The sequence below is a fragment of the Gobius niger genome (genome assembly GCF_951799975.1).
Source record: "Gobius niger genome assembly, chromosome: 23".
Classification (NCBI taxonomy): domain Eukaryota; kingdom Metazoa; phylum Chordata; class Actinopteri; order Gobiiformes; family Gobiidae; genus Gobius; species Gobius niger.
Genome location: NC_136874.1, coordinates 3,186,719 through 3,200,170, shown reverse-complemented (window position 1 = coordinate 3,200,170; position 13,452 = coordinate 3,186,719). Strand labels below are relative to the sequence as shown.

The following is a 13,452-nucleotide window of genomic DNA, read 5'->3' as shown; positions in this document are numbered from 1 at the left end:
TATAAACCTAAACATAAATGAGCAGGACTGAGCAGCTTCCTCCATTATGAAAGATCAGGAGACCTTTTCAGTGTAGCTCCAATAAAATCCTTGGATTGTGTAACTACTCATGTAACCGTATTTAAATAGAGAGAATGTGGAAGAGCTTGGTCGTTTCTAACTTCACCCCCGTAGAGGAGGGAGGAGAGACTGAATGAGGTAAGAACATATCTGGCCTGTTCCTTTAAGGTAAACATTTTACTTATCATAACAGGCGTGTGGTGTTTGCTCCAGTGCGTTCTCCTTCCTCTGAATCATAACTGCGTCTCCACTCCCTCTAAACTGGTCCAACAGGCAAAGCGCTCCAGACCCCAGAGCCACAGTGGTCTGGGGCCGGAGCTGCTTTGGGCACGGGGCGGTTCACATGGATTATGGGTCTTGGTGTTGACGTTGACTTTACATTCTGCTGTAGGTCGAGCACTGCTGTGACCGCACTGTGCTGTATTTAGTCTATAGGCTCTAAGGATTGTGCAAACGCCTTCCAAAGCTGTCGTTGAAGCATTTTGGACGGTCATTTTTCTGTTTCCGCCAAATCATGCAGTGAAAATGGAGGAAAACGTGGCTTGCATTCCAGATTGAAAGCTTCTGAAAGCCATCTGAGGCCTGCTGTGACGGCCACTGCTTTCCAAAGTGCGTGATTTGGCCCTAAATCTCTGCCGTTGACTCAGACAGGTGACCTACTTCAGCTCTGACCCAGTTCAAATAAAAAGGTGCAGCGTGATGTTTGCTCTGGGTTTGTGGGATAACGGCTTCGAAAACCAGACGCAGCAAACTTCAAAGGAATAACGAAAGCGGCGGAGTGAAATGACACTTATTTCTTATGCGATATATAACTCCAAATCCACTCGAGCTGGAGGCGTTTTATCTCCCTCATAACCTGCGACCTATAAATGACTTTTACTACAGGCGCTCATTACGTGGCTCATATCTAATGCGTTTCAGGGGAAAACGCCGCTAAAGCACGTGGTTTTATAGGGGTTTTCATGTGAACGGCCAGCTGTCAGAGGGAGGAACGCAGCGAGCCGCTAAATGCTAATAAATCAGTGTGGGAGAGCGAGGAGAGCAGGTGATAAAGGGGAAGTGTAAAAATATTAATATTCTGGAAGATCATGAAGCTGGTTTTGCCCGATATCTGTCGCCTCATGAGGAGCGCAGTCATAAGCCGTGTGATACAAGGAGAGCTTTCCTACTGTTCTGTGGGACTAAACATGGCTTCATCCCTCGCCTTAACCTCCCCTACATGTTCCTCCATGTCCTCATGTGTAGAATGAGCCCAGACCTGTTCACCACAACTGCCTCTGTAATCCCGAATCATCTCGTCCATCTCTCATTATAAGCATTTTTCAAAGACATTCACATAGTCCATGTATAAGCTGCATATATTATTTATTTTAGGACAAATGTGAGATTGCAGGAGAAATGGATCAAAACTAAACCTGATCTGAACAGAGTCATGGAACACGACGTTTGCAACAGAAATGTGTTAAAACTCGTGTGTAAAAGTCTGAGAGGAGACGACTTATTCAGAGTCTCTGCTCCTCAATGCCAAGGCTCTCATCACACTAATACAAATGTGAACCGGAGCTTATCCTTTGCATTTGCTCAGTGAACGGGACGATATTTGCAAGTTTGCGTCGTAGGTTAGGTTTTTGAAGCTGCTCCACGCGCCGCCCGGTCCGTGAGCTCGTAGCCTCGTACCTCCTGCTCCGCCTCTTTCTCTCTTCTCTCTCTCTGTCCTTCGTGAGAATATCCAAACCCATGCACTTCTAGTTAGCTCTTAGCCGATGTGAGATCCATCACGGCATTTCAAAACGGTTAAGTGTACGCACAAAAAGCAAAGCGAGACCACGCGGTGTTAAACAGTGAAGCTTTCAGAGAGAGAGACCCGTGCATCAGAAATAGAGAAGCGTCTTTGCTTTAATATTACGGCTAACACATCATGTCTTCTGGCTTCTGACAGGCTACTGAAACTAGCGTGCTTATTAGTTGGAAGGTTTACAAGGCCCACAGAAGATCAGCGCATGTTTCTGACATGATTTCTCTCATCATGATGCTGATGATATCGCACATCAGTCCAACCCTAATGCTCGTCTTTGTCCAGCGAACAGCGCTGTGTTCCTGACACATGCACGGCAAGTACGCAGAGGAAGACAATTTATCTACTTCATTGAACGCTGTTTCAGGCGACTCCGGAGCTTCCTAAAGTATAAGTAAGTCTTTACAAATCATTTACAGGCGTGAGAAGCTTCACAACACACGATAATGAGATGGTGACGGCTCAGACGGGGTCGTGACTGCTCTTCATTCGTCCTTGGATTCTCCAGTTCCCATGAGGCCGAGCGGCGGAGCACGGCCTCCTCTGAAGTTTAGTGAAGCCGAGTGTCAGGCCCTACGATGAAGAAACACACACTCGGTACCAGGTTCCTCCGTCTCAGCCTCGATCAGTGACAGTGCGCTGGGTTGGTGTGAATCCAGGACAAGGTCAGGCGTTACAGAAGTGGTAGAAGTCGTCTATGGATCAGTAATAGACGTAGTAGTAGTTGCACCGATACAAGCAGACGGATAAAATGACCTGCTTCACCCTGAGAACAGACTCTTCATGGTCACGTTAGAGTCATGTGACCCATCTCGCTTCCTGCTGCTCCTCCAGACCGTCATTTCTACACTTTATAGACTCCATAATGTCGTTTATCGCCATCTTTTCTCGCCTTCACGTCACACATCCCGTGTCATCGTTCCTCCACTAAAGTGCCGCCTCACTCTCTCCTCTCACTCTTGGACACCCCCGTAGCACCACCTCCCCCCCTCTCCGCCTCCCCCTCGGCCCCGCAGCACGCCTGGGCCGCCGCGATAAGAACCATCCGCAATTATCCCGCGCTCTATCCCCCGACGGGACCTTCTTCAAAGCCTTCAGCGCTCGGCTCGGCCCCGTCCCTCCGAACACATTGATTTATGAACAGTCATAGAGTTGTGCTTGTCGGATATTTACGTGAATGATTTCGGTAGCAGAGTTTGTAGCACTTAGCAGGGTCGCTGTTTGTAACCGTGGATGATTTATTCGGACACTGCGTTTCGATTTGTGGCCTGTGAGAGCCTGGAAGCGAGAAGACGAGTTTATTTTAGCCTCGGAAAAGTGAAACGCAGCCTCACCCTGGCAGAATGTGAAGTTAGACTTATTAACCTATAAATAGCTGCTGGAATAAGCAACAAAAACAAAACACGACAAAATCAAGACCAAAACAACACGAGGAAAAAGGTCCGCTTAGATCAGTTTTGTGGATCTTAGGAAAAGTACTCGATTAAGGCGGAGGTTAAGAGGTTAATGCTCCTGGATGTTTACTTTAATGAGGAAATGAAACATTCAAAGTCCAGTTCGACAGTCCAGAAACAGGTAAAGTTCTCTTGAAATGAGTCGATTTGAGTCACTAGTTTTGAGAAATCTGTCCACAGTGTTGAGGAAAACACACTGAAATGTGTATTTAGTTACTGAATTTTGCAACGCATTCTGATACTTTGTCTAATCAGAGTAGTATATTCTGAATACTTTTAGAACAATGTAAATTGCCTGAGTAGATCATACTTGTGAGGAAATTAGTCTGATGCTTAAAAAAAAGAAAGAATGAAATGCTTTTCTTCCAAAAGGCGTGAGGCTGGAATTGTGAAGTAGTTTGTCCACGTTCAATTCTATCATTAAAATATATCGTTATTGTGATATTTCTTTTTTTATATATCGTGATATCGATTTTAGGCCATATCGCCCTGCCCTAATTCTAAACACTCTCAAATGAAACTAACTTTACCAGGATACTGTTACTCAACATGTATTTAGTTACTATGAGGCAGGTTTTTTACTCTCAAAGAAAAAGATCTCATCGCACTTAAAACGAGATCAATCTTTATTTACTGAAATAAGATTGTTGATTCTTGATTTAAGGCGAGACGCTGCAGGTGAACAGGGAAACTTTTAAATGTAGAGATGTCAAACTCTCGCTGTAGATTATGAGAAAACTATCTAATGTGAGTTTTCTGTCATATTATGTTTTTAAAAATAAGGAATTTTACACCTAAAAATGCCCCAAAATGCCCTACTTTTTGAGTAAGGGACTGAGAAAGAGTGGATTTTGGATCTTGTTTATTTTTGCTTATTTCTTGATTACTCTTAAAAGTAGTAAAAGCATTCATTATATTTTTCCAATAAACAATATGTGACTCTGTACGGCTCCACAATTTATTAAATCGTGATTCCAAACAACAAAACATCCTTCTTTACTGCCTTTCATAATGTATAAAAGTGGCTAAACCTGTAGTTTAAAGTTCTGCAGCACATATCAGTCCTAATGGTCTGACAGTGCATGATTCTCATTGTGTCGGCTCTAAGCGGAGACATGGAGGCGTGAGCAACCGAGTGAAAGGATGAGGCAACATGATGCAAAGGGACCTCCTCCTGCGGGAACAACAGCCGGCGCAATCGGAGAAACCGGGTCAGAAGTTCAACCAAACCTACACTCGTTTCACCAATGTTTCTGATTCACCTCCCGGCCGTGCGTCGGAGGAAACGATCCGGATCTGTGAGCGTGTGGAGGTTTCTGCTCCGCCGCCGCCGCAAACGCATTAAGAAATTAATTTTGCTAAGTGGCGACGGCGAGCTGACCGTCCGACTAAACGGTTATCGCTCCCTGGACAATAAAGAGGCTGTTAAGTTGATTGGCCCGACGATGGTTAAAGCCACGCGGAGGATCGTTTCAGGTTAGGATGTGATGCAATGTCACAGGGGAAGCTAATGATCTGGACAAAGCCATTTCAGCAGAGCGTTAGAGCAAAATAAAGCATCCTTCTAAAGTTATAAAGTTACACAGTGCTGCTTTAAGGTGCGGGATCAGGATTTCAAGATGAAGCAAAAAGAAAAATGCCCTTTTTTCTGTTGTTTTTCCTGTAAAACAGCATAGAATATGTAAAACCCTGTCAAATATAAAAAGTTAAAAGTGTTTTAAGCTTGATTTTAAGTAGAAGAGGCAGTGGGTTGTATTAAGAAAACTGATACGTGACACAGGTGTGTGAATCAGCCCATGGCTCTAATCAGACATGGCGTGTTTACATGCATGAGCCGTGCAGGGGCTTTTTTCAGTATCTAAGGAATGTACTATTTCTACAAAATATGTTAATATATTAGTCATAAAAGGCCAATCTCCAAATAAAACACAGCACCGAAGCATTTGCATTGAACCCATCCTTCGATGCCACTGACGACACATCTCCATGATGTGGAGCCAGGCTAGTGTCAGAATCACCTATTGCACATGTTTTAGTTGTAGGGGAAACCTATGCAGACACGAGGAATCGAACCCGGGACCTTCTAGCTGTGAAGCGGAGGCGCTACCGTGTAGTAACTCAAAGTAGTGTAACTCAGCTATATTTTTGAAACTGTATTATCTAATTCTAACTACTAATATAGAACATTATTTTAAAGTAACTTGCCCAACATGTGTGTTCATAACATGTACATTCCTCACCAAATAAACAAACAAATAAATATTACGATAATTAAAGTTTCTGAATCTGATTTTTTGAGCTATTTTACCAAACCCGGTATGTTCCCTTCAATCAAACACAAACTGTAAGTGTATTGCAAGTAATGTCAGCAAACAGCGTCAATACAAGACTTTAAAAACACAGAATCAGGACCAAAACACAGCGAAAAGGGAAGAAACCGTGTGATTACTGGAAGTCCAACATGGCAGCCTCCAGTTCCCAAATGTGATGCCACAATTTTTCCACCAATTATGACTAAAACTGGACTTTTCCACATTAACAAGTCCCTGATTTTGTGATAAATTGTGGTTTCATCGTCTAATATTGCGATACGATATTTTGTGCAGCGATAAGAAGAGATTAGTAAGACCTGGAAAATTACTTGAAAATCTCTGCTACAATCACTAAGCCATCACTTCTCATAGTTTGCGTAGTAGTAGTAGTAGTGGTAGTACATGCAGTATTCAAATCTGGCGTCTTAAGCCCAATTACTCATGACCTCGTGGCTCTAAGTAGCGGCCGATCTGCTGTTTTTGTGCAGTTTCCAAAGTGATTACCAACAACCGTCTGCTCCCGGGGTGGGAAAGGTGCAGTTACCATGGCAACTGTGAAGAAAACTATACATCTCATCCGACGTTCAAGTTCATAAACCAAGAAAAAATGTAAATAAATGTAACGACCGCAGCGCAACGTCATGTACGAGTCTGTAGACTGGACAGGGTTATTTCTGGAGACCTACTGTACTTCCCGTTTCCTGGAGAGAGGCACTTCCTGTACTCGGACATCACGGGGCGAGACTAACGGTAATAACAGTGGACTCTGCGATGGACCGACGGTGATGTCAGACACCAGAGAGCCCGTTTCTTGTTATTGCGCGGTGTTTGTTTCGGAAACGGTCCAAACGCGGAGCTGGCATTTCCAAACCTCTGTTTCAATTTCACACTCGGGCGACGGAGGGAAAATCTACCACGGACTGAACGGATGTGAGAGAAACAGAGAGAGGGAGACAGACGGACGGAGGGAGGGATGGAGGGGTAGATAGATAGATAGATAGATAGATAGATAGATAGATAGATAGATAGATAGATAGATAGATAGATAGATAGATAGATAGATAGATAGATAGATAGATAGATAGATAGATAGATAGATAGATAGATAGATAGATAGATAGATAGATAGATAGATAGATAGATAGATAGATAGATAGATAGATAGATAGATAGATAGATGGATGGATGGATGGATGGATGGATAGAAAGATGGATGATAAAAAGATGGACGGATGAATAGAAAGACAGAGAGAGAGAGATAGATAGATGGATGGATGGATAAAAAGATGGAAGGATGGATAGATAGATGGATAAAAAGATGGACGATAAAAAGATGGACGGATGAATAGAAAGACAGAGAGAGATAGATAGATAGATAGATAGATAGATGGATAAAAAGATGGAAGGATGGATGGATAGATGGATGATAGAAAGATGGATGATAGATAAAAAGATGGATGGATAAAAGATGGAAGGATGGATGGATAGATGGATGATAGAAAGATGGATGATAGATAAAAAGATGGAAGGATGGATGGATAGATGGATGATAGAAAGATGGATGGAAAGAAAGATGGAAGGATAGAAAGATGGAAGGATGGATGGATGGATAGATAGATAAAAAGATGGACGATAAAAAGATGGACGGATGAATAGAAAGACAGAGAGAGATAGATAGATAGATAGATAGATAGATGGATAAAAAGATGGAAGGATGGATGGATAGATGGATGATAGAAAGATGGATGATAGATAAAAAGATGGATGGATAAAAGATGGAAGGATGGATGGATAGATGGATGATAGAAAGATGGATGATAGATAAAAAGATGGAAGGATGGATGGATAGATGGATGATAGAAAGATGGATGGAAAGAAAGATGGAAGGATAGAAAGATGGAAGGATGGATGGATGGATAGATAGATAAAAAGATGGACGATAAAAAGATGGACGGATGAATAGAAAGACAGAGAGAGACAGATAGATGGATAAAAAGATGGATAAAAAGATGGATGGATGGATGGATGGATGGATGGATGGATGGATAGATGGATGGATAAAAGACAGATGGATGAATGGAAAGCTTGATGGAGACATATGTAGATAGAAGAATAGAAAGATGGACGGATGTATAGATTAACAATAACATCGCGTTTCATCAAAGAGGCACCAGCTCATTTTGAAACTTTTGTAAATTTGCCAACTGGGTCAACATCTCGAACTCCGCTTCCCGCCGATTCTCAGCATGGAAGTTTGGCGTTTGTGGAAACCGCGGCCGTCTGATCAAATAAAGATGGAGGGATGAATGTTTAATGTTTCGTGTTGCAAATCTTGTTCTGAGAAGAATTCAAAGCAAATTATTTAGAGCCTCCGGGGACGGCATGAATGGCTTTTGTAAACTTCAGAGCCGACTTGTTTTCATTCCGTATATCTTGGAGTTATACGAGGAGGATTAGCCTGTTGTGCATGTTTTAGCAAGTGTATCCTGAACTTTTGATCCAGAACTGCTACTTCTTGTTTTCCTTGTTGTTAGGCGGTGCCGTACAGCTCTGTCTGAACCTGCCCCAATGACAAATCTATCAATTCCACCACATCCTTCACCAGGCAGTTCACTAACATCTAATCCCTTTTCTCAAACCCAATCTTCAAATCCCAAATAATGAAAAGTCCGGGAAGTCGTGGCTCTAAATGCGCAGATCGTTTTGGTTCTCGAAATCGAAGAGACAACCGTTTTATGGCCAGATTTGCCAAATGCCGCTCCAGTTTCACACGTAGAGCTTCTCCAAACAGGGCTAAATATATGCAGTGTCTAAAATAACACAGGGAGGTCCATGTATGAACAAACAGTAACACAAAAAGGAATCATTTTCACTACTGCTACTGTTTACTCTCGTCTCTTAGGGGCCTTCAAGTGTGTTAAGTCTCCTTAACCTCTCAACTCCCGCCTGAACCGAGAGCATTTTCTCCAGTTCAGCTTTACCCAAATCCTGTAGGCCAGTGTAACGCCTCATTTGAAAGCTAAGATCTACAAAACTAAATTGATCTTTTTCCTCATGTCATCAGATTTTTTTTCATCACTTTTTTTGTTGGGCAGTCATCTCAGTTTTGTCAAATTTTCATGACTTTTTTGTCACTTTTTCGTCAATTTTTTGGTCCATTTTTTGGTCACTTTTTTGTCAAATTATTCGCATTTTTTGTCAAATTTTGTCACTTTTTTCGTCAATTTATCTCCATGTTTTGTAAAGTTTTATCCACTTCTGTCATTTTTTGTACATTTTTGTAAAAAAAAAACAACCCTTTTTCGTCCATTTTTTGGTCGCTTTTTTGTCACTTTTTCATGAAATTGTTCGCATTTTTTGTAAAATTCATATTCGTTTTTTGTCACCTTTTCGTCAATTTTTTCTCACTTTTTTCTCACTTTTTTGTCAAATTTGTATCCATTTCTGTCACTTTTTCGTCAATTTTTTCTCGCTTTTTTCACATATTCATCCTTGTTTTTGTCTCAGCTTTGTTGCTATTTTCACACCTTTTTTCCAGAAGCTTTTGGATTGGGGTAAAGCTGGAGAAAATGTGCTCAGTTCAGGTGGGAGTTAAGGGGTTAAATGTGGCAACCAAGTCATCAATCTCTGGCATTGATCCTCCAACCAAACCTTCCCACTATCACATTCTCACCTCCGCAGATTCCCAACACTGCACAAAGGTAAAACAATGACATAAAAGTAAGCATGTGTCCGGTGAAAGAAGGGCCCAGGACATTGCGTTCCAACATTAGCAAACCCGTGGACACAAAGATAACACCGGCAAAGGTCAGGAATGCCTCTGTTTTGGACGGGACAAAGACAGAGAGTAATTGGGGACGCGTTTGTTGTGGACACAGGGGTGAAAGAGAATGAGCTATTTGCGTAAGCAAAGATTTAGCGCTAAAAGGCCAACGTTCTGGGAAAAACGCTGGTTGTGACAAAGTAGAAATGCCCGAGAGGGGAGAATTTCCCTTTCCTGTCATTTTGGTTTGCTTTATGGGTAATATCTCTGTAATTGCTGGGTTCATCCGCATGAAACGCTTTATCCAAACACAAATGTTGACAATTGAAGGGATTGCAAAGTGGAAATATGATACAATTGAGGTTCCAGGTTGGATTTTGACAAGAGAACAATGTCTCCTTTAAGACAAATTTCTGAACTCCTTGTGGATTTTTCGGAAACAGAAAAGTCTTAACAAAGTCTCCAAGTGTCCGGTCTAAACAAGTTCAGGGCGTCTTCATGAGGAAAAGACAACTTCCCAAAGCTTTCAAGTGTGTTTGTCCACTCTGTAAACAAAGATCAAGAGGTAGCAAGATCTCCCCTTGCATTGGGTTTTTTATAATTGGCCCTTTTTGCGAGCTTGTGCTTCGTCATTCCTTTGAAGCGTTAAGCAAATGTAAGGATTTGAAGGTAAGCTTTTGGTTTATGGAACAAAGCTAAGCGCCGCGTTTAATGAAAGGGTCATTAAAAAGATTACAAGGAGAGAGGAAGACGGTGGAATCGATATGTGGCTCTCAAACATTGTCTGAGCAGCGCTGGTTTCAAACAGAAGGCCGTATAACAAACAGCAGATGTCCCTTTGCAACTATGGAGCGGCCTTTGACACGGTGATTCAAGAAGAGGTCTCAGCCTCTCATCACTCAAACACGCCGACGAAATTTCATCAAACTGCAGCGATTTGGTCCAGAAACAGCCACGGCAATCGGGATAATGAAGCGCAATCAGATAAAAGCCACATTTAGGAAAAGACCAGACATTGACAGAGTTAAATTTGCGAAAGCTTATAGGTCCGTGTCACTGCGAATCACAAAAGTTGCATTTAATTTCCTCTGTAAAGAACTAAATATCCCTTTTTCCATGAGGTCTTGTATAAAACCTGCAAATCCAGCATGTAGTTTACTTTTCTCAAATGCTAAACTGAACTGAACCCTGACTTTTCAACACAAATCTAGTCACAAAACTCATCAGAAAGATTGCAATACACGGTGAACAAAAAGCCTTCTTGAATGTAAAGATAAATGCTATACATTTAGCGTCACCATAGAAACCATTGTAAGGGGTACTAGCAAACATTGTCCATAGACTGGCATCCACTCTAAAAAAAAAACTGCGAAAAAAGTCACTACCGGTAAATATCTAACACACTGTGGTCATTTGGTATAACGCAGTAAGTCATATGGTCGAACGGTAGATATTTTTAGGGAAATGAATGAATCAATCAATATATTTTTGACCAGGTTACAAATAATAAATAAGGAAAGCTGAAATATTCTGAAATTTGACCAAAATTCCAAGGAGTTTTACTGTTTTAGCGTGTAAATATGTCTCGTCATACGTGTCTCGTGTTGTCCAAGAGATTGTATTCGGTCAAAAAAGTGAAATCATTTTGTATTTGTTGTTACAAATTGGCCATTTTAGAATTAGGTACAGTTTATTTAAGGTCTTTCATTACGTTTTGCATTACTTGAAATAGTATAGTTCACATTTTAGTTATTTAATTTACAAAAAAGCTCTGTTTTAAAAGCTCATCTTAAAGGCATTCCAGACGTTAAAGGAATAGTTGACCGTTTTTACATACTGAGAAATATTCTTACCTGAGCTTAGACGAGTTAATGTGTACCTGTCCTTCCACGGGCACAGGTACGTATCAACTCGTCTAAGCTTAGGTTCAGAATTAAAGCAGAAAAGTGCCATTCATCAAAAAATATTACCCGGGGCAATGCTAAATTAAAAACAAAGAAACACATCAATGAACAACACAAGCTGTAATGCTGACTTTCTATAACAATTCTTAGTTTTGGGGCATTTGAGAAGTAATAAACGTCAGTCATCATATTATGGAATGCGCCAGAAATCCCAGAAATATCAGCAGTTCGATCCTGGGCTTTATTGTACAAGCAACTGTATGAAAAATCACGACGCCCTCCTGCAGTAAGCACGGTTTGATCTCGCCTATACCTTTAACAGGTTAATCTACAAGGCGCATGGATGTTCCACCCTACTCATACATCAAACAATGATTAATATCACTGTGTCATCAACCTTAAAAATAACAATGACGCTTTTTACAGTAATGTTCCGTTATATCTTGTTTCACCCACAATATCACCCAGAATAAAAACACAGTGTATGATATGGGCTTGGGTCTTTCCAAAGAGGAACTAAACCTGCATAATGACTGTGTTGTGATCAGTAAGTTGTGAGTATAACCGTAAAAGCAAAGGGAAAGTAGATCTGGCAGTGACAGACGTAAAGGCGTGCGTATATGAACCCCATAGAGTCAATACACCACAAAGCATCGACGTCCCCCCCCAGTCAAGGAGGCGCTTTAAAAATGGATGAGCAGTGATTATGCGAAACCAAAGTCGCGCTGTGCCCACATTTCCAGGCAAACCGCGAGATTTACAAGCGACAGTAACTAAGACACACACAAAAAAGGTGAAGGGGAAAGGGGTTTGCGACGGTATCCAAGCGAAGCGCGCGCGTTGTGTTGGCTTTTCCCAGGCTTTCCCCGACCCCTCCGATTTTATACTGCAGTGCCTTACCCGCCGCCATCTTAACTTCTCTATTCTCCTCTGCCATCGTCTGACAGGGATCTGGGGGGCTTTTCCTGGCACTAATAATCATTTCCAACCGGATTTATGACACATTCGCGGGAGATTTAGTGTTGCGTAAAAACCCTCTCCAAAAAAAAAAATCTGAGCCTTTGTGTCAGCAGCGGTACGATATCGCTTTTCGTGCGGTGTATAATTTCATTCTCTCTTCTCCACACACGCCCACTGCCTTAAAAAATTTGCCCCAGGGATATGATATACGAGACAACATGCTTTTTATTTATTTAGGAGATAATTGACGAGCTGTAGCGCGTCCAAGTGGGCAGTAATTAAACGCCTATTAGCCATTTAAGGTGAACATTTGGCAGGGCTGAATTTCATTAGGCAACCGTATGTCCACTATATCCAACAACATGTATTAATAATGTTTTACTGCCTTAAAAACGCCAACAAAAGGTACATTTTCACTGCAGTTGACGCCGTGAACGAACGTTGGGAGGATAACTGAAAATAAAACGGTCGCCAACGGAAAAAAGGGCCTCGAAAACCTACGTATTAAAATAAATTATATATTAAACAAGATGTGCACGTCTTAATATTTCACATCTGATGCAAAAGAGAAGGATTACATGTTGTTATAACATGTTATAAACCTGTAGTTGCTTCTTGCTCAGAAATACGTAGCAAGCTAACCATGCTAACGTCGGATGCTACATGCTAGCTTCCGTACGGCGCCTTTCAGATTTATTGCTCGCAAAATAAACGCATTTTTTTCCACTGTTAACATGACAAAAAAGCGTGACAACAATAATTATGCATGCTAGGTAAAACTAAAAGCATTATCACGTGAAAGGTTTGATGTTTTTATTTTATTTTTGCCGCAGAATACGCCTTAAAGACAGCATTGTGAAGGGTTAGCTTCCGGTGCGCGCTGCTAACACAAGCTAACTCTACACCTCTGACAACTAAATAACATTACGATGAAAAATACCTCACACTCTTTTTACCCCCAAATCATCGCTCTTACCTCGGCAGCGATGGCCAGAGCCACCGTGGCCAGCAGCAGCAGCGCCACTCGGTCCCTCATCGTTGGTTCTTTTGGTTCAGTAGGCTCCAGAAATCGTGTTTTGTGCCCAGTTTTCGTGCGCTCTGGGTCGGTGTGGATGTGCGTCCTGCGCCGGTGGCTCCCGTTGTTTGATGGAGAGCTACACCGAGCCTGCACAGCTGCTCAGCGCCAGTCACCTGACCACAGACG

General features: G+C 41.8%; 1 protein-coding gene across 1 annotated transcript in view; it reads right to left on the bottom strand.

Annotated features, from left to right (window-relative positions):
• appa (amyloid beta (A4) precursor protein a) overlaps positions 1-13,452 on the bottom strand; it is a 39,322-nt gene extending 25,870 nt beyond the window's left edge. Inside the window, exon 1 of the mRNA XM_079582094.1 lies at positions 13,225-13,452. Within this exon, the coding sequence (XP_079438220.1) occupies positions 13,225-13,284 (60 nt within the window). The 5' untranslated portion in view covers positions 13,285-13,452. The remainder of the gene's footprint in view (positions 1-13,224) is intronic.